Source organism: Anthonomus grandis, chromosome 3, assembly GCF_022605725.1.
Source record: "Anthonomus grandis grandis chromosome 3, icAntGran1.3, whole genome shotgun sequence".
NCBI lineage: Eukaryota > Metazoa > Arthropoda > Insecta > Coleoptera > Curculionidae > Anthonomus > Anthonomus grandis.
In genome coordinates, this window is record NC_065548.1 from 18554938 (window position 1) to 18577546 (window position 22609).

General features: G+C 28.9%; 1 protein-coding gene across 5 annotated transcripts in view; it reads right to left on the reverse strand.

The window, feature by feature from the left end:
• The window catches only part of LOC126734698 (cell adhesion molecule DSCAM-like), a 466019-nt gene that overhangs the window by 15401 nt on the left and 428009 nt on the right, over positions 1 to 22609 (reverse strand). For all 5 annotated transcript variants that reach the window (XM_050438411.1, XM_050438410.1, XM_050438409.1 and 2 more), the window contains 3 exons: positions 21731 to 22005; positions 12500 to 12682; positions 2928 to 3110 (listed from right to left, as the gene is read on the reverse strand). In XM_050438411.1, the coding sequence (XP_050294368.1) occupies positions 2928 to 3110; positions 12500 to 12682; positions 21731 to 22005 (641 nt within the window). The remainder of the gene's footprint in view (positions 1 to 2927; positions 3111 to 12499; positions 12683 to 21730; positions 22006 to 22609) is intronic.

Genomic DNA, 22609 nt, shown 5'->3' on the forward strand with positions numbered 1-22609 from the left:
ATAAAGAAAGTAGAAGAAAAAGAAAAAAGGAAATTTGAAAGGGAACAAAAACTTTTAAAGAAAGAGAAGCCACAAGAAGAGAGTTCTGGTGAGGAAGACGAATGGATAGAGAGTGGAAATAGTTCGGATGATGTAGACCCTTTGAAGATTTAAACAAATTATTTTGTTTGAATAAGATTTTCTAACGGAGACATTCAAATAGGAAATTTTATTTTAGTAAAGTTTCTTGGCGGCAAAAGAGCACTACATACCGATATGTTTGTATTGTGCAGGAACTAGTTGATAATGATGACATTAGGGTAATATCAATGAAATCTTTGGGTGGAGACAAAAAAATGTTTGTGTGTGATGAAAATGATGTATCACATATAAATAAAAATAGTGTTATTGGTGTGTTGCTTACCCCTGATTTATTATCTTCTGGTGAGCGAATTAAATATGAATTCAAATCACTTGTGGATGTTTTTGAAGCTTAAGTACTAAAACAAAATAATATATCAAGGTCAATGCATGTGGCCTATGGATTGGCCTATGCATATGCATGTGCATAGATGTTTGTATTTCAGTATGTTTAAATGAAGCTTTTGTAGTATATTTCCAAAATATACAATATCACAGTACTTTTAACTGGTCTTTTATTAGTGTCTACTACTGGCTGTCAATCATGGGTTTTTTTGGATATGATGACGTCAGGTATTTTGACAAAACTGATTTTTAATATTTTTTGCAACGCATATTTATATTGTTAAAGCGTTTCGTTGTATTAATTGCTTAAAGGAAACATTAAACTATATGTTGTAGCAAAATTTTACTGCAAAATGTTATATAAAAAATATTTATCATGATTTTCATGATACTGTCAATAATTGATTACTGTCAATTGTACTGTCAATAATTGATTATTTACCTTAGAGCTTTCAAATTTTAAAAAATGCCTTCAAAATTAATAGTTCTTAAGATATGTTGTCAAGAGTATAGGAGCTAAATTTTTTTTTTTCTAATTTAACCGAGCTTGCATTATTTACTGTTATAGCAATGGACAAAATAATAGTGATTTCCGTAAACAATTTTAATTTGCTTTATTGCTAACAAAATCAACCTGATAAATCCATGTAAATAGAAAAATAGTACGCAGCAAAATACATAACAAAAACAAAAAAATATTACCACAAAAAAACACAAGGTTAAAACAAAACACAAATAAAAAAAGGTATCCTTCGACTGTTTGGTCAAAACAAAGCCGAATTTGAAACACAATGGATAATGGTTTTTCAATATTTAAATTAGAAACACGATAAATATTGTAAATGTATGTATGACTTTAGACTGATAAACTTGTTTTACGGTAACCTCCCTTATAGCAGTCAATTTTCTTTTATATATGAATGTATATCATTTTTTTAAAGAAGGTTTTTCTTCCCTTAAAGTAATAAAAAACGGGTTTCGGAAATAAATCATATATTTTTTTATTTGATTTTTGAATTGTATATCTTTCCGGAATAAAGATGTACAGGTTGTTACTAAATGATATATCAGAATTTGATGGTGGCATCCCTAGACCTATTTTATCATGCAAACTTCATGTAAATGATAATAATAAGATGCTGAAATTAGATTAAAGAACACAAAGATTCATACTTCAGCACTGTGTAGTGCCTAAACTAAGCAACTCTCAAAACAAGGTTGCTAATTTTGATCTAAAAAAAATTTATTGAGCTTTTTTAAAGACATCCTGTAACGTAATTTTTTTGTAAAAACTATTGCAAGTTTCTCGAAAACCCTTAGAGAAGTCTCCAGTATCTCTATGATCTTTAACTATACTTGCGTAGATCTCAAACAATTACTGTTTATTATTTTGTGTTGATGATTATTTAACATTACACGTTACGCTTGCAGAAACTAGTGCAAATTCTCGTAATTCAAAACGTCGTTATTACTTTAAGTCAAGAACGAATCAAGTGCACGAACGTAAGACTAAATGACATTCTACAACAGTATCATTTTATGAGTTTGCTTAATTTTTTTTGATGGATTTAGGTAACAAAATATTAAACTACTTCAGACGATAGATTTATATATTTTGGTCAACGTTTAGATCTCCATTAGATCATCTTTAGGAATGCACAGGATATTTTCAAAGTTGACTCATTTATTTAAACACCTTGTAGAACTCGTCAAAAGAAGTTTATTCACCTAATTTATATCGAGCTGGTCTAAAAGCCACTGTCAAAATATAACTCTTGTAGAATGATCTTCAGGTTGAATATCTTAAACCCGTTGATAATGATAAGAATAAATGCTGTTCTTATCATATTCTGTTCCACACTTTACTTTAAGAAATTTCAGTTTCAGATGCCATGGCTATTCTTAAATCCTCTTCGAGTATTTCTAACATGTCTTCCTGAATTTCTAGCATTTCAGGTTGAGAAGCTGAAGCGTCGTCTTTGGTTTTATTTTAAAAGTTTTATTTTTTAAATTTTTTTATGTTTTACTGTCGCTTTATTTATGCACCTTTTATGTATTTTTGGTATATCAACTCCTTTTAAAAAGTCTTATATGCAGTTAAAATAAATAACTCAACTTTGAAAAACGCTGTATATCATAGATCGTCTTCGTTAATATTTACAACTGTGAAACAATAATAAGTCTACAAATTTTCGAGGTCTAGTTTTTTAATTTTTTTAACCATCTACCTTGGAAGATGAATTTTAAATCGAGCGTATGAAGTAATTTTTTTTGGACCTAGGTATAACGGAAAAAAAAATTAAGCAAGCCAACAAACTGAGATCACCATAAATAATTCACATTATTTTATGATTTATAGCTAAAACTGAAATAAAATATCCTATTTATGGAGATCGTTTCCTTATCGTCTAGTTAAAACCGTAAAAGAACAAAGGAATAATAACAAAATTAATTAAACTTACCGGCGTCCTGAATGGAAACTCGGTGGATCAAATGATTGTAGTTTGGGCTGATAAATCTGCTATTTCGCATCCACCTGACCCCGGTCACTTTTGGTTTGGCGTCGACCGAACACTCCAGGGTCGCTGAAGAGTCCCTCTCCACCCGGAGTGGGTTTTCGGGGCCAACACTAACTCGAGGAAAGTCTGGAAAATAACGGAATAGTTCGGCGTCAATTGGTACAGTCGGAAATAGGACGGCGGAGAGCGGTCGGAAAATTCACTCGGAATGCAGTAAGTAAGGTTTATTATTTTAATGGTTTATTATCGAAGAAGTTCTATTTTTTTTTAATTAATTATTTAATTATTTTTCTATTATGTTAAAAATATACTAAATTTATTTCAATTTATAAGTTCTTAATTATAATCACCAAATCATACAAATATTGGGCAAAAAAGTGAATTTTGGCTTTATTTGCAAATAAATTAATATTATGTGTAAATGGTAAAATGTGCAAAATAATTTGATTCCATATTTATTCATACTTTAGTATAGTACAGAGTACGTGCAAGTGTGTTTTAGTTCGATAACGTAGGACTCAACAAGAATTGATTTCGAAATTAGTAGAATATATTAAACTTAGAATATCTTTATTTCTTAATATTAAGTTCCCCTATTTAATATGTAAATCTGGGGAAGATTACAGTTTATTCTTGTCCTACAGTGATGTCCCCAGATATGAAACCTAACAAAATGTGTGGTGTTTACTTGGCATTTACATCAAAAATTAAGGTGTTGTGCACCATGTATAAAATGAGGACGATTTAAATACTAATTAAAGGTAATTTAGTATATCTTATTAATTTCTGGCTCTTGGCGTTTAGGATTATTAATGGTTTTCAAAAAACTTTATACATTTTTGGATTTTATACATTGCGTAATGTAGTGGAAAAGGGAACCAACATTTACATAAATAAAATAAACGGTTATTTTGGTTTTTTTATAATTTTTATTATTATTATTATTATTATTATTATTATATATTTTTTGACGAATTTTGAAAAATAAGTGGGTGGCATAAGTTTGGTTAACTTAATGTGCATTTAGTGTCTACAGGTTTTGATCACCTCTCGGATTAAATTACATCAGCTGGAGTTGACGTTTTGTGCATTTCTGAGACTTGGCGCTACGTGATCTTATAGTTTTTTAATTCCAAATTATTTGTAAAGTCATTTGTAAAGAATAGGGGAGGTGGAGTTGGTAAATATGTTCGCGATTTCATTAAAATACGTTTGGCAAAAGAACTTTTTCTGGTCGACTGGTTCTATTAGCCTCCAATGAGAGATTTACGTTATCGTGTTCTTGTTTTGACGATATATTATCTCTTGCAAATTCACAATATAATAATATTATAATTCTCGACGATTCCAACGTAAATCTATGGGTCTTACCGCAGTTTTAGGTTTTTTGATAAGATCGATTTTTTGCTGATCTAGGAGAGACAAGTTAGGATAATATTTAGTATATTTATAGTTTGGAGGAAAAAATCGAGTTTTTGTTCAGCAACATTTATTCATTATTTGACACACACGCTAACATTAACTATATCAAGAATTTATAAACCTTATACACTATGAATTATTGAAAGCGTTACACTATTTATAAAAGAAAAAAATAAAGTGCTATGAAGATTTAAAAAATCTAAAAGTTTAACTGACTTGATCTACCAGCAATTACGTAATTTGGTTATGGGGATGATTAAGCAGGAAAAGAAAGCATATCTGAATCCTGAACAAAATAGCAGCAATACCAAAAATGGTAGAAAGCAATGAATTACCTTAACCTCAAAAATGTTTCTAACTATTCCATATAAGCCTTTAAAATCCTGACAGAATTAATCATTACTTTTCATCAGTTTATAATCCTTCAGATAGCTGCCGAGAAACAATTAAATATTTTCTTAGTAATAAATTTAAATCCGATCTGCAGTTTTCATTTCATTTAGCTACTGTAACAAAATTTCAAAAATAGTTTTGAACCTCAAATCTAATGCCATTGGTAATGACTGTATTTCAGCAAATATGCTTCAATACTACATTCAACACTATGCTCCTCATTTAAGAGTGATATTATAAACTGTTGTTTGGAAAGGTGTTATTTTTCTGACGTATGGAAGACTTCTCTTATAATGCCTTTAGCTAAAATCAGTGGCCCAAGGGAATTGGATCGATATCAATTATTTCAGTAAGTTTAAAGTTTTAAAAAAGTTCATTTAACCACAAATTTAATTTTTTTTTTTAAATACAAGTAACATAATTCCGGAGACTCCAAAACTACAATATCCGTCTTGTTACAAGTCACTCAAGGAATCATTAAAGTTTCTAATAGGAGTGATGCTACAGCACTTGTATTGCTTGACTTCGCTAAAACTTTCGACATTTTGCAGAATTGGCCTATTATCGATTCGATAATAATTCATTAAACTTCTTTATTTGTTATCTTTCTGAAAGTAAGCAGCTGGTGGTCTTAAAATATACAAAACACAGTCAAATACCTCTTATATAACTTCTGGTATACCACAAGGATCCCTCCGGGCCCTACCTTATTTTTAATGTGTAAGATTCCTAAATATTGGTGGATTATACGCAACTTTATTATTCCTTTAAATCTCATGACGCATTGGGGGGTTGCAGTAGACTAACCAAAGATTCATGTTAAAAAGTATTGCAACATTGTCAAAATATAAAAAAAAATCAAAAAATAACAAAAAACATGTCTTGCATAATTTATATATTGTGGGGCAACCTAGTTAAAAACAGTTAATAACATAAAAACTCTTGGTATAATTTTGAGTATGACTTGAGATTTGAAGTGCATATTTCTGGCGTAATTAAGAAATACTATTTTGCGCTTTATCCATTGTACGCTAATAGGAGTATTATTAACTACAAAGTAAGAAAGAAATTATGCGAGTCTTTAGTACTGCTCATTATGAACTACTGCAACATTCTCTCTTTACCACGTATAGATAAGAACACTCAGTATCGTTTGCAGAAGCTTCAAAATCAGTACTGAAGATTGAGTTTTCGAAAAGATGTGCACGATGTTGATATCAGATGTATAAATAAATTAAAGGCTCTTCGTTATCGTTCAGCCAAAATTTACAGAAGTTTTCTTTTTCACGCTGTTTCAGTGTATAATATACTTCCGAATTCGCATGTCCATTGCTGTGTTTTTTTTTTGCTTGCTGTTGCTTGTTTTCCCACTCAAAACAAATTTCATGAATCTCACGGTTTCCAAATTATTGATTTATTTTTATAATTGCTATCCATAACTTGGTATATTTCTTGCTCTTGTAATTGTATGTTAAGTTCGACTATGAATTTATTAATTATTTTTTATTTATTTAAACTATATTTAAACTATATAGATGGCTTGATTAGACTTCACAGCATCTTGTTAGCAGAGATTTCCAAATGTTGGGATTATCCCCACACACGCTCATGTTTGAGCTAGGGTAATGTATACTACTTTTAGTATACATTACTTCCTCTTTTTCGAGTATTATTCTTTTCATAAAATCTTTATTTCAGTCCAAAAAAAATTTAGCTTGGTTCTCGGTAAAGATTTTTTTATAGTACTTACTAATTTAAAGGCTCTTTTGAGATTGCACGTCATAACAATTTATCTTAATTGCCCTTGCTTAGTCGTCTGCTTGGTATTTGCCATTTTTATGGGTATTTTGTTGTAAATCTGTCTCTGATTATGTGTCTCCGTTTTCCGTTTTTAGAGCTTTGTCGTTACTGATGATTTAAACTTTTGTTACATAATAATCATTTGCCCAAAATGCAGATATTATGCACTGGTTTTCCAGATCTTCATAAGATATCATCTAGGTTCATGATTAGAACCTAATAAAGAGTCTTAAACATGCAGATAAACTTGATGCTACAGCATTCATACCGCTTGACTTCTCTAAAGCTTTCAATAGGTTCCCCTATTATAGATTTATCAAGCTTTTTTAGTTCTTATCTTTCTAAAAGGAAGCAGCTGGTAGCTGGTGGAAAATTAAGCTCAGTCAAATACTTAACTACTGGTGTGACATCAGCTTCTGTCTGGGCTCTAATATTCAGCGCCTTGAAGTGAATATCAAAGGCTTATAACATAAAATACCACAATGCTTTTTCAAATGTTTTTCCAAATTAAAATGTTAACATTCTAAACTAAAAGTATTAGTACTTAAGTTTAGTAAACTAAAAGTACTCTTTAAAAAAAAGTAAAAGTAGTTACATTTGTAAATATTTTCATTATTATTTAAAATCCTATTTTTGACCAACATGCATTACACGGCCACAATTGCCCATTGAAATAATATATCTGTACTTAACTTGTATTATATTTATTAGTACCATTTAATAGCAAATAATTGAATGACAATAAGGATTTTTATCATTAGGGAATGTAAAACAATCATATTAGATGAAAAAATGTTTTTTATATATATTTAAGATTATTTGTTACGGAAAATGAAGCAACAAGAGGAATCTTAGAAACTAATTCTTTAAAATAAATATAATCTTTAATAGACGAAAAGTTCACTAAATAATGATATCTAAAGAAATATTTTTTTTTTACTCTGAGACAAAAGTATGTTTCTCCAAAACACGCTAAGGTCAGAAAATAATAAGGATAACGTAATTCACCCTATCTCTAAGTTTATATTCCGGTAAACACGATTTCAATAAAGAAAAAAAATATATTTGAAAAAACAGCACGTCATTTTCAGTTTTCAGACATTAAACCGGGCTCACGTGTCGGGAATCATCAATACCGCCTGAAGGACGAACTCCTCTCACGTATAACATTTCTAGGTGAATTGAGTTATTGAAGTTCGTCTGACGCATAAAGAAATTTGAAATATATATAGAAAAGATGCCGATGATTACTATTTTAATATATTAACAAACGACTCTTTAAGCGTTACTGTTAAAGCGACTATAAAAGTGCAAAGTAAAAGAAAAAATAATTTTTTATTTAATCAACTTATTTTCTCAAGCGGTTTAAAGGGAAAATGCGACACTCGTTTATCCACTGGTGATTTCGAAAGCATAAAATGCTAATAATTCGACGTCGCTAAGCGATCTGAACTTTAATTAATAATGTTTACTTTAAGGCTAAAAAGTCTGTTCAATTTTAAATTTTAATCACTTTTATTTTACTCTAATTCATAATAATTGAAGATTTGACATTTTATTAAAAAAAAAATCTTGAAAGTATTTTCAATACCAAAAAGCATAAAAAATTATTTATTATATACAGTGTGTCCAAGATAAGGACGTCTATCATGGGGATCTCGGCAGCTATAGGAGATACAAGGTTGATTAAATTAGTGGAAAGTTGCGCATTTTAGAGCCTAACAATACGCCGTGTAGAAAGTTTTAAAATTTTGAGTAGTTCCGGAGATATCCGAGAAAAACCGAAATTTGTCGATTTCGTTTTTATTTTTTTCTGGCGTTATTTAAAGAGATATGGAAAAACAAAAGACACTTTCTTATGACCACTTTTTGAGCTCTAAAAAATAACATTGCGAGATTTTTCGTTCGACGTTTCGTTTCGCAGAAACCATCATCAACTTAATTTTTTTATATAGCGCGTAAAAAAAGTACACCCTGTATAAAATAGCATATTTTATTACGATTATAACGATGTATGACACAATATGTTCCTACAATATTTAAATGTTAAAAATTGGATTTTTATTAAATTCCGATGGTTTTGATGTAGTAGGCGGTGAAATGATGACGCTGAGTGTGGTGTGGTAGGCTACTATTACTCATATTTAGAAATACTAAATAAAAATCACGTTACTGAGAACTTAAAAACTTTATTCATATACCGTTACGTAGCTAGGTCACGTGATTATTTTAAAGAATTAAACACATTATTAAATTAAAAAACTACCTACTAGAAACCCAAAAATACTAATTTAAATCATAGTAATAAATGTTCAAACAAATTACTATTATTCTCCAAACACAGATAACTTTTTTTAACAGTCGAGCTTAAAACACTTCTTAACATATCAGGTGTAATGCTCTTAAATGCTTCAAGAACTATTGTCCTCAGCTGATCCGCAGATTCAAAAACACGACTGTAAACATAATTTTTGCAATAGCCCCAGAGAAAAAAGTCGAGCGGATCTACTCAAAATTTTAAAACTTTCTAAACGACGTATTGTTAGGCCCAAAAAAGCGCAACTTTTCTCTAATTTAATCAATCTCGTATCTCCTATAGCTGCCGAGATCTCCATGATAGACATCCTTATCTTGGACACACTGTATATATTGCAAAATTCTGGAAACGCGAAAAAATTTTTGCAATCCTAGGAAGAAGATAGATTATGTCAAATGCCTGGAAGATATAGAAAATTATTCTAGAAACAGAAAAATATGTAAGACTATTTATATTTGCTAAAAAACAAAACAAAATAAAAAAAATATGTCTAAAAAAATATAAAAGATTCGTCAAAAACCTGAAATACCGTAAGAAAAATAAAAAATATCTTTAAAAGCATAAAATAATTACGATCTTCAGAATCTCAAAAAATATATATCTCAAATGCCTGGAATAAATAAAAAAATCCTGGAAAACGCAAAAAACTACTTCTAAGTCCTGGCAGTTACTACCATTAACTAAGTCAAATGCTTGGAAGTCAAATTTTGAAAAGATATAAATGACTATTTCAGTAGAAAATAATAAATTCTGGGAGCAAAATAAAAAATATTTTAAAAAGTTTGGAACAATTATGACTTTAAGAACTCTAAAAACTACAGCAAATGTCTGCAAGAAATAAAAAAATAGTCATAAGAACCGCAAGGGGAGCAAAATAAATTATATCTTTAAAAGTCTACAACAAAAACAGCTTTAAGGACCTTAAAAAGTACGTCGAATAAATAAAATATGCGTATTACTTGGAACACAATAAGAAATGTTTTTATAAGTTTAATGATTTGCAATGTCTGGAACAAAGTCAAAAATTTGTTCAAAACTTTGGAACATATAAGAAATCACTATAAGTATATATTTAGTAAGAAATATATAAAATTTACTTCAAAATGCCTCGAAAACGAATATCATAAATATAGTCTCGTGATATGAATCTCTAATGATCAGCCGAGTTTAACAAAAGCAGTAACTTCTAAACAGTAATTTGTACTTTTACGGTATTAAATTAAAGGGCTTCAAGTTGCTTCTAACAACTTCTTTCACTTCGAGCCGCACTGCCAGTTATTATAATTTGAAATACTATATTGTATTTTATATCTTTCTACATAAAAAGTTTATTTTGGTCAAGGTTTCAGGACAGAAATTGTCAACTGCTTATTTTTCTTTGATTATAAAAATCTTCGTAAAAATATTAAATATTGACATAATAGCGAGTTGAGTACTCTCAATATCTGTGAAATATATGTCAAGGAATATCGTAAAGATTTTGTTTTTCCACTGTAAAAGGTAAAAAGTCATCAAAACTTTTGATCTAACTAATTTTCATATAAATATTGACCTTAAATGATTTGTAGTAAATCATGTCAATCAAGTAAAAAAAAAATTATTAAAATCACCCTTAAGCCCATCTATCTGTTTTCCAATTTAAGCATTACAAGTATTTTTCCTGGCCAAAATTGATTAATAGTTGCACCTAACGAAGGCATCGTCAGTGCATTTAATTGGACGCCAGTGTTCTAGGACGAAATAGTATTGGACCTAGTTATTTTGCTGATTAGAGCTTTTCAGCTTTGCCACTAATTAAGTAACGTTGTTTATTCGTTTGGATTGTAGATTTCAGACAAGACCGCTTGCGTCAATTTTGCACAATATGTTTTCATACAATATTCAGTAATCCTATTTAGTGTTTATAACTTGATGTAAATTTTGTAATATGAAGTATATTTAAATAGCTTTATTTTATACGTACTTCGATATAAAACTCTTATGTAATCCTATTTAATTGAAATTCGTTAAAAATATTATGCTTTTATATTTGAAATTAAAAAAAAAAGTTCTCTTATAAATTTTTTCAAATGTAGCATACAACTTTTAATCATCAATCGCATTTTTTTAATGTAGAAGATTTTTTAAAGTATTGATCAGTACAGTATATATATATTTTTAGAAATAATAAATATGCTACTTTCTTTTGTACATGATTTTCGCATAAAAAAATTCAGAAGATTTTTATGATATGTCAAATTAATAAATGACTATAGATTTTCCTTATTTTTATTCAGACTGCTTTAGATATTTTGTAAATATTAAATAGGTATCTAGGAATACAAATAATAGTGCTGAACCTTTTTATTTATTTAAATATTTAATATCATGCATTTATAGACGAATTACACGACGAAATAGAAAACGATTTTTTTTACAGAAGAGAGAATATCTCTGAAGATAGAGATCGGCCTTTCTATTACACATATTCACCAAATTGCCATGAAACATTTAAGAGTTTAACAATTTAAAAAAATTTTTAGTTTTTTTTATGCAAAGGTCATGTATCGTACAAAAAAAGTCAAAAAACGATATTTGTCGATCTAAAATAAATGAGATATTAAAACAAAATATATAAAAAAAAACCACTCTCTCAGTAAAGCTCACATAGCCCAACTAATTTTTTATACAGTGGGATATTTAGATAGGAAGTCCATATAATATATGGAGTTATATGACTATTTATTATATTGGTCATATAAGAAATAGGCGCATAATAGCATCTGCTACCTTATTTGTAGGGTTCAGTATAAATTCCTGATATGGTTAAGGCCAGGAAATCTGCATTGCATGGATTTTTCGTTAGGTTTGTTCGTTTCTTTATGTCTATGTATCTTTGCAATTCCAATTAATATTAATATTTTTGTTTTTTTTTTTGTGAATTGCTATTTTGTCCCTATCATTCAATAAATCGCTTGACGTATAAATTAAGAGTTTCTTTTTGATTTTAAATTGTAGATGCCGGTAGTTCTGGATCAGTCTTTAAACCGTCACTAAACAAGCGAATCTCAGTTTTCCTAAATATGAAATTATTTGTCTTAATAAAGTCCCTGATGGCTTTGCTTTTGGTACGTCCTGCTGACAATAATAATTCAATTATTCATTAATTTCTTCCTTTCAAGCAGTTACTTTTTTTTTCTTCTTAAACTTTATTTCAATTTATTTTTCCTTGGCGTGTTTCATTATAGAAACAAATATTTCTGCCAAAAGTAATAATTTCAGTTAACAATTTCATGAAAACCATCGTTAAAGCCACCCATTTAAATTTAAAATTACACGATCGGTAACGGATGTGATTAATTCAAGTCGTCCTGGCATTATACTTTAGGCATCTATAGAGTAGAGATTCGCTTTCGGGATTAACAGATTATTTTTAATCCAGGAAACTTCATTTAACGGAAAGTTTGGAAATGATTCGCACTTGACTCGACAGAAAGTAAAGTGGCGTGACTCCGCATTGTTCCAGAAAACTCGGGAATAATTGAATTTTAATAATTATTGAAATTAGTAATTTCGGGATTAAAGTTTTATAATGGATACTTACATTGTACACTAAGGGATACTGATGAAGTAAGTACTTTGTCGGGCGATAAAGCTCGATTCCATACTTCACATCGGAATATTGCGTCGTCATCATCTTTGGTAGGAGTAAGTGTGAGGGTGGCTGTGGTTGGTTGGTCCTTTGAACCGCCATTTTTAAGAGCAGCTTCTAACGGATACACGGAACCTAAAAATTAATTTATTTTAATTAATTAGTTATTTTATCAAACCTTTTTTTATATAATAGTAATATGATAATAGTAATAGGACACACTGATACATTTGGCAACTGCAAGCAATCCATAAGTACCAGAACATTAAAATTTAATAAAAATATTTCAGGTGAAAATTGCTTAAAAATATTCAGATAGCGTATATAGTAAATCATTTTGCTTTTATATTTACTTTAAATACTGTAAAAATGTGAGCACATCAATTTGCATTTGTTGATAGTACACAAAATATAAATAATGCGTACATCCAACATTTTTGAAACATTTGAGTACCAATTACATTATTATGAGTACCGTATATTATTTCAGTTCCTCAACGTCAAAGGCAGAATTTATTTCCTACAGAATTTATATGGAAATTGAATTCAGTTTCGCTTATCGGCCTCTCGTAATGACATTCTCGAGCATTCATCTAATGTTATTTTGTAACGAAAAGAACGTAAACTGGCCTGGTCAGATTAGAAAATGAACATTTTAACTACATGAAGTAAAGCGTATATGACCCGACATGGAAAACCTTATCCCGGACCATGAAATTAGGAACAGTTAATTGCGTTTCAGTTTATAACGCGACTGAACTGCTTTTTAATTGCCTTTCGAGACATTTTAAATGCCTATTTTCCCAGTATATTACTTTGATTTTACGTTCATCGTAATAGGTTTTTTTATTATTTTTTTACGCCCTGCTGGAGCTTTTTTTATTGGCTGAGATATAATACTTTGTTTAGGAAACAGTTTGTTAGCACCTATTTTTTTACTCAATATATTCAGAATCTTAAAAACGGAAGATTAAATATATTGCAATTTCCACTTTAAATATAGTTAAATACTAGAGATATGTCATTCAAATAATTAACTATTATGCTTTAATATGAAATTGCATCATGGAAAAAAGATAGAAAAAAATCCTAAAATGCATTAGTAAGCAGGCTTTCAATGTTATTAACAGAAATCATAATTATCGTAAATATAATTATTTTATTTAATCTTGATATTAATTTAAATAAAACAGTAAATTTTATATAAACTAGCCAAAAAAAATTTACCAAATACGTCTGCCCTTACCAAAAACTCATTAATTTACATAAGTAAAAAAATTTACAATCATGTTCCTCTATGTGTTAGACATATATCGGATGTTAAAGTCACTTTTATTGGCTAAGGCATATTATAACCTGGATGACTTTTTTAATGATAGGTTTTAACCTTGGACACGTTGGAAAGTTGTTTTTTCCTTTTTTCTTCTCTACTTTTGTCAACAAGTTTACCTTTATTTAGTAATTGATTGTTTTATTTAGTTATCTTTAATTCAAGTATGTTCAAAAAGTTTTGTCTTCTTGTGTTTAAATTTGTTCATTGTTTTGTCAATTTTTGAAATTGTATTTTTGTTTTGTTTTTTTAGCTTGTAGGATGCTTGTACACAAGATTATTCTTACGTAATATAGCACATTTTCTTTCTTTCTTTGTTTCTTTCTTATGCCGACAGACTTGCCTTTGGCTCATAACTGATTTTTTATAGCTCATAACTATTTTTTTCAATAGTCGTGTATTATCTGCCGTATAAAGAACACAAGTGTATAAAGAACACAAGGCTCACACTCAAACCATGTATATAAAGTTGTAATATTACCGGTCATCACATTATTATTTAAGCTTATAATAAACTGTAACTCATCATTGATTTTCAAATAAAAGGCAAAACGTATTCATTTAAGTTATGCATTTCTACTGGGTTAAAGCCTTAAAGCCGGTATAAAAACTAAAGAGGCTACTTTAAAATAATAGTCAAAAGTTAAATTAATAGTTTGTCACTATAAATACTTAAAGACAGAAGGTTCATAAAAGATTAACCTAACTATGAGTCATAATCGCAAAAATAAGGTTCAGCTAAATGACAATTTTTTAATGTGGTTTTGCATTTGACCTAAAATTACAATTTAAATATAACAATTTTAGTAGTAAAGCAAGCTAACCAATGAAAATGTTAAAAATAAAAAAAACATACAGGATTCGTTTAAATGACCAATAAAAATATTTAATTTCAAATCTATTAGCATAATTTTAGTTATTTTCTTCATTCATAATTTTATTCAATATTTTAAGGTTGTCTGATTTATTCATAGCGGTATCGCTTTATTACATCAGAGCGCTTCTATTTTAGGAGCAAATACGTCAAAAAGTTGCATGCAACTTATTCTTTTGCATTGAAAATTGGAAAGTCAACTCTATAAATTAAATATGAATATAAAAAGCTGTTTTTATATTTGGAAACTTACATAAGCATTAAATAAAAAAAACCTCTGTCTGTTTTCAAAAAAATAAATTTTTCTAACACCACGAAACAAACATACGCAAAGTAAACAGGAAACATTAAAGGAAATTTCGATGATAAAGAAAAACAACTTTATAGAATTTCAAAATTTGTAATTTTTCTAATGAAAAAGTTATTTAAGCCTTTCCAGTTTAGCATTAACTCAAGCTTTATATTTCAAAACATATTTGGGTCGTCGGAAGGCTTAATCCGAATATATAATTGAAAGAAATATTACAACAAATTAAAACTAAAGCAACTCATTAGTCACTTAACCCACTGGAATAATTATCTATTTAGAATTCATCCTCCATTAGCCTTTGGCAAACAATATCCCAAGCCTTTGATTATTTTTGAAAAGTGTATATTACCCGGAGGAAGGTCTGTCCGAAAACCAGTTTTTGGTATGGAAAAATTAATTTAAATCACAATCGGCCAATTTGAGAGATTCAAAGCGAACTACCTAACTCGTTATAAATGTAAATATTGACACGGATTTGCATTTAGATTGGACTTTTTGTTTTATATTATTAATCGGGTTAAAATTGTGCCGACAGCGACGCTCTGATATTTTTAGTTAAAGTAACTTAGTCGGGTGACATTAAAACAGTTGTATGAAAATAGGTATGATAATGTCGTGTTGCAATTTAGCATACCAAATTAAATATCGCTGCTTAAATGAATTTTCGTTTTGACACCGTAACTCATCTTTCACTTAACGGTTTTAGTGAAGTTTCAAAATAATTTTAATTTTAGGTAGGAAAAAAGTTAATAAAATATTATAAACATTTAGGAGGTGTTTGCTTTTCTCAGATAACGGAAAATTTCGCTATCTTGAAGCCACAGCATTTGACTTGCACCACTAAATAGAAAATGGTGGTCATGCATTCGAAACTATAGCCAATGGAGCATTTCAAGCACTTAAAAATTTAATCCTTAAAAACCTACTTGAAAGCCACATCTTATTAACGCAATAAGAAAAAAGGTTTACGGCAATAGTTATTCCAAGAGACTTGCTTTTAGCTCATATTAATTGTAATTTCCTATAACAATGTTTACGTAGCTATAAGAATACAAAGAATAAACGTAAAGCACCATCATAAGTTTAAAATAATTAATATTATAAACTAATATTTCCCTTTATAATAAATTTTTAATTAAAAGTTAAATCGTATTCATATAAGTTATGCATTTATACTCGCAATATCTTAAAACATTTGTTTAAAGTTATAAAAGAGGTCTTCTCTAGTTCAACATTATCAAGAGCCACAATCGCAAAAATAAAGTTTAACTAACACACTCTAAATTAAAAAAAACACCTAACTATTCTCATAAAAATTTAATTTTCGCATGCTTTCTTATATATAAGAACTATGAAATATAGTATATTTGTAAAACGTTTTTAATGTTGAGAATCGATCTTCTAAGTTTATAACTTTAAACCATCACACATGATATAGAAACGACGGATTAATTAAGAGAAATGCGAAAAAATAACTGTACCCGCTTCGGCTTTTAAATAAAACTTTAATTCCTTAAAGCTTTGAAGAAAAGGTATTATCCTCCCCACCTTTCATCCAGGACTTCCGGCTTTTAGTTTAAGCCATCAGAGAAAGTCAACCATTTTCCAACATAAAACGAGCATTTAAAAAAAACCTGTTCCTAAAAGATCTGCAGGATTATTTTTGCACAAACGTTTCACCGTATTAGGAGTTAGTTAAATCTGCTGTAGCTTTTCGCCTCTGCTTTTTTAATTTTCTGTAAAGTTATACCAATTTGCTTTAAAGTTCACTCGAAATGTAAGAAACTCAGCTTTCAAGACGGAGCTTACCAAATACACGTGCATTGCTAATTTAGGACAAGGAAGGAGTTTAAGCCATTTAGAAAGTTTGAGCGGAACAGTCTTAATGGTTTTAAGCATTAGCTAAATTACATCGACGTAATATGCATAATTTTTACTGCAAAAAAGATTAAAATTTACAAAATTATTTAAATAGGATTATTAGGTTTTTTTGGTTCATTCGATAAACCAAAGTCACTTGCAATATTAATTTTGAACAAATAATTCATGACTAAGAAATCTAAAATATCTTTCGATAAATAAATATTACTATTATCTGTAAATTTAATTAAATAAGTGTATTGCAGACAACTTAAACTATGTACTGTTTGTTTTGCTAATAATACATTGGTTTTTATTTCTATAATTAATTAGGTTTTTCATCGTAGAACATACATTTTAAATCTATAAAAATCAATTTTGTATGTAGGATTAAACAACAACAAAATAAACTAAAAAACGTGCAATTAAGTTACCTAAAAAAATTACTGATTTGTTCCTTTCCAGTTTTTGACATGGGTTAAAAGAAATTGACTGGTCAAGCCCTATTTTTTTCAATAAAAAAACAGTTAGGAGGAATATATTGTATATTATTTCACTTTAGGATGATTTGGATTCTAAATTTGTAAGAAAATGTCAAATTATTGAATGAACTAAACTAAAAAGTGATACAAAAAGTATTTTTTTACCGATTGAAAAAAAAATATAGGCAGATGGTACTCGTTTTTGGGAAAACTAGAAAGGGTTTTAGAGTAAGTATCAAGAACAATAATTTATATTACACAAAAGACAGATGGGTTTATATTATCCTATATTTATGGCTATTAGGCAGAAATCACAAAGAAGTAAATTACTAGTAAATATTTATCCCATATACATAATATGCAGAGTACATACATACAAGACAAATACTACTTATAGAAAATCCATAATATTGACATGCCAAATTACGCGTAAAATTCCCATTTTCGCATTTGGGGAGATATTGTAAGGGCAATTTGGTAGTAAAAAACATTTTCCTGAAAAAATCCTTAATGGATCTAAAACTCAAGGGAAATCGTAAAAAGGTAAAAAAGATACGCCATCCTCTGATTAGAACATTAGTATTTAAAAAGTTCTCTTGTGACCCGAGTAATGGAAACTTTTTATGATAATTTTTAGAGAATATTTTCTTGTTGAGAACTTATGTATGTCTCAATAACTTAAAAAAAAAAATGATTCAGGGATAGGTTCCAAAAAATTATTAAAAGCATTTTTTTTAAAGCAGTATAATATAACCTATTGTGTTTAATATTCTCATTATGTGTGACTAATATTTAACAGTAGTTTTTAAAAAACAATAACTTTTTCGTATAATATTTTATCAAGATGCTCAGATTATTATCACGTTTTTGGAATACGTAAAAAAAACGTAAAAAAGATGGAGCCTGTAGGATGCAAATTATTTATAATATTTATTTTAAATATATATGAGAAAGGAACGTATCCAAAAAAATTACGTTAAAAATTAAAGAAATCGTGTATATTTTAACAGATATTATTTTCCAGTTAAAACAGAAAGCTAAAAAAGAAATAATATTTTCAACTCAAAAATTAGTTTTGGTATTAATATTCTAGTATAGATAACTGGTTTTACTTTCATTCTTTGTGAAGTATTTTAATAGGGCTATAATTAAAAGAATGCGATAAGCTAATCACGACTGATGTTATATTGTTACTAATATTCGTCTTCTAAGATATTGAGAGGTTTTTCTAATGTAATATTTTTTGTGGCTATATCCTAAACAATCAATTTTATAAGTATTATTATTAGGTATTATTGATCAATAAATATGAAAGACATTACGCTAGTGCATTAAATAAAAATACCATGTCTATTACACCTTTCATAAAACTGACATGTATTACGCTAAGGTTTAGCATTCTAGTTACGGGCCAGTATTAGCTGCACGCTATCGTGAGTGCAGCAATTTAAAAATATATTAGTGAATAAAAAAACCATTTACCTTTTAATTGAAAAGCTAATCCTATTGCTAGCGCAATTCGATTTTTGTTACATTTTTTATGGTATTAAGGTTGTAAATTATACTTTAAAAAAATAATAATTTAGGAAATTAAAAACTTTCATATTTAAGACAGTATAGCATAAGCCATTTAATCTTATTGTCCAGAAAAAAGTAATAAAACTAGTTATAAAATAAATAATACCAATAGGTTTTAAAGTTCAACCATTCCAAGCGTTTGGCTTGGAATGGCAAAACACTTAAAACCATTAGGAAGTAGCCACTTTACGTAAAGAGGCGTTTTTACTATTTCGAGAAATGCGAAGAGCAGAAAAGCTAAGTTGCATAATTCAGCTACGGATAAGAAAACAAAACGAGGAAACTGCGGCTTGCTATTAGCTTTCAAGCACGAGTTATGTCGTTTAGTCTCGTTCAACGTATATTCGGCTTTCAAGATTTTTCTTTCTTTTTTACCTAAATCACAGTTAAATATAAAATCTTTTAAGTAACGTATAGATCCTAAATATTATCTTTTTATCTTAGCTTTATCTGATGAAATTTATTTTTATCATTAATTTAAGCTAAAGAAATAGCTACGCTCAGGCTAAGAAGTAGTGTCTTCATGTCTAAATAAGTTATGCATATCTAGCACCAAGTAGTTCCATTAGTTTAATTTTGATAAGCGTTTTTGATTGTTTCGTAACTTAAGCCTTCAGTGCTACTTTAGAAGGTGTGGAAGAGCTGTACTTAGAATGATTGCGTAGTTTATGTCTAGTGCGTTTCTATTTTTTTTTTAATACATAATTTGTTTTTGTGACAAATTTATTCCTTAAAACATGCTATTTTATTGTTTTTATTTTTTTATAATTCAGTCAAATCTAAAATAATTATTTTATTTTAGTAACTACTTACTATAACATCTATACTAAACAAAACCGCTTAGCCAAATCTAAGAAGGATTCGTTTAAACATCGAAGCAAAAGTAAATCTGGCAAATCTCTTAAAAGGTGGGTCAAAACTGTAATCCTTGCTAAGCGGATTTTGCAGCATCACCGATGTTTTGGAAGATGTCTGAAGCCTAATGGTGTTTATAGGGGATAAAGTGGAGTGCTAATAAGACGTATTAGCGAAATAGCTGAAGCTGTTACTTGATATAAAGTAATTTTAATAGAACAAGCAAATAATTGCAAACACATATCTTTCTTTAAGGCTATTTTATTCTATTTAATATTTTTTCATTAAAAGACAAATATCTAATTATCAAAAAGCCTTTGAAGTTATATATACGCTTCTAAATAGCATAAAGTACACTATTGTCAGACAAATAATTAATTGTTCGTCGTATCTTACTGGTGTTGCCTCCGCAAAAAGCGCACAATTTGCCTTTAAACGAGAATTCTCTAAAATAAACAAAGAAACTGTACGAGAAATATATGCTGAGCGCCGAAGTTAGGCACTCAAGTATTCCACGAAAGCAAACTGATACTCCCGCTTTTCTTGCTTGTCTATATTCCTTTAAAATTAAACAACATTGCATAGTTTATGGTTATTTTAAATTTGAACTTATAAATTTTATATAAATAAATAGTGTGCTCTAACGTAAGTGATTGTATATAATAAAAAAAAAATAATATTCTGAAATTCATTATTTATTGCAAGATGTATCCTGAGCAGCCATAGGGTCAGAGCAGTATTGTATGATCAAACCTTTGTGGTATGCTCTCATACAACTTATTGATGTCTTCTTGAATCATAAACTTTTAACCATTAAGAGTGGTTTGCTAGAAAATATTATAAGAAAAACATATTTAATGATTTCTTTTATAGACAGATGAATCGAATTTTAGATAGACTGGAATATTTTACGTTGAAAACTTTTACCGTGGTCAAAATTGAGTGATTGAAATTGAATGACGAAAATTTATACGCAACATCTTTACGGTTCATACTGATCGTATTTCAAAATTTTCATGACTTGTTGCTTCATGAGACATTATAGGTTCTTCAAAAATATCTGATCTAAACTTCACATATTTTTTATTCGGAACTCAAGAAAATACCTAAGCAGCAGACTAGAGAAATGATGAAATTCGGTAAGCACTAAATCTTCTATCCATATTTTTTCTCAAACTTCAATTAAATTGTTAATATTTTTATGTGAAAAAAACTCACATTAGTTTAAAAATAGAACTATTACAAATAAATAATACTTTACAAAAACTGGTTTTAAAGCCAGAATTAATATTTAAGAGAAAATGAAAGCTATCTCGGCAATGGTAATATATTTGATGGTGATTATATAATAAAAAAAAGTTAGTAATGTCATCAATTCTTTAATTTAAATACTGCAACAAGTTTAATTTTTTTAATTACGTAATATGAATTTTTATTATTATTAAAGTGATATATATCGAGTATTTTTACTAACGTTTCATATAAATTAGCCACAATGAAAGTTTTTTTTCCATGTACGGAACTATTTATTTAAATTTCATATTTAAACAAAAAAATGCAATCTTGGATATACATGTATGCTTTGATATCGAAGTATTTATTTTTCTGGCATAATAAATTCAATTTAGACATTTAAATTACAAATACGTTTTTTTGTCATTTAAAAAGTTGGATATTAAAATTTTTAAATATACTTATACAGGAATATTTCATTGCCTAAAAAACCACGTTAGTACTACAGGCTAGATAAAAACCCTGATGTTGACAAAACAAAACCATGATAGCTCTTTTTTTGTACGAAACGTAAAATCATTGAGTCATATATAATTTTAAAGGTCACAAACATTTGTTTTTGATTATTTTATTTATTTGTTACTAATTATTTAACACTTACCTTCTCTATACCATTTCACTTGAGGATCAGGTGAGCCACCAACTGAGCTACAAGTAAGTTCTTGCTTCTTGCCCTCCGTAGCTGTAACTAAAGTTCCAGGTGCAATCTGAGGAGGCTGAGGAAGTGCCAAGACAGTAACCGCATAGCTTTGAGTGTGAATATTTTGACCAGAACCACCAGCTTTCACTTTACATTCAAAATGACCATCGTCTCGATCGTAGGAAGCATTAGAAATTAAAAGATCATATATGCCCTCCTCCACATGGTAATTCAATCTGAAAAGAAAATGGGAAGAGTTAATATGTTTTTTTTTGCCTCGACATACAATACTCCTATCTTATTTCCTGCCGAATATAATTTTCAGTATTCGCACGTATAACGCCACAATGGACGAAGAAACGTGACAGTGTATTACGAAAACATGAAAAGTCTCGACAGAATTTTAATAAAAATTTGGTATAAGATTCTGGTCGTATTGTTTTAAACTACAACGGATGTTTCTCTTATTTATAAGTTGTGAATACAAATCAGGTTTTTTATGAGAGTAACAAGTTTTTAATTAATGGTACTTGGCATTTAAAATAACTACTAGACTAGTCGATTAGTTAAGTCAAGCAAAAATTCGCCAATTCCGTTTGATTTATTAGAAAATATAACAAGAAATAGAATCGATGTCCATTACTCAGTCATCCTGAACTCGAGTTGGCGCTAATTAGTACCCTAAGCTCAAAGGCAATTAAGATTTTACCCTGTTTCTGATTATTTACGGCGACAGAGTTTTGGCTCGAGCTAAATTTACGATTTTCCACTTTGCACGAGTATCTTCGATAATTCGTTTTAATTTACAGGTACCCAGATGGTCATCCGAGAATGGAATAA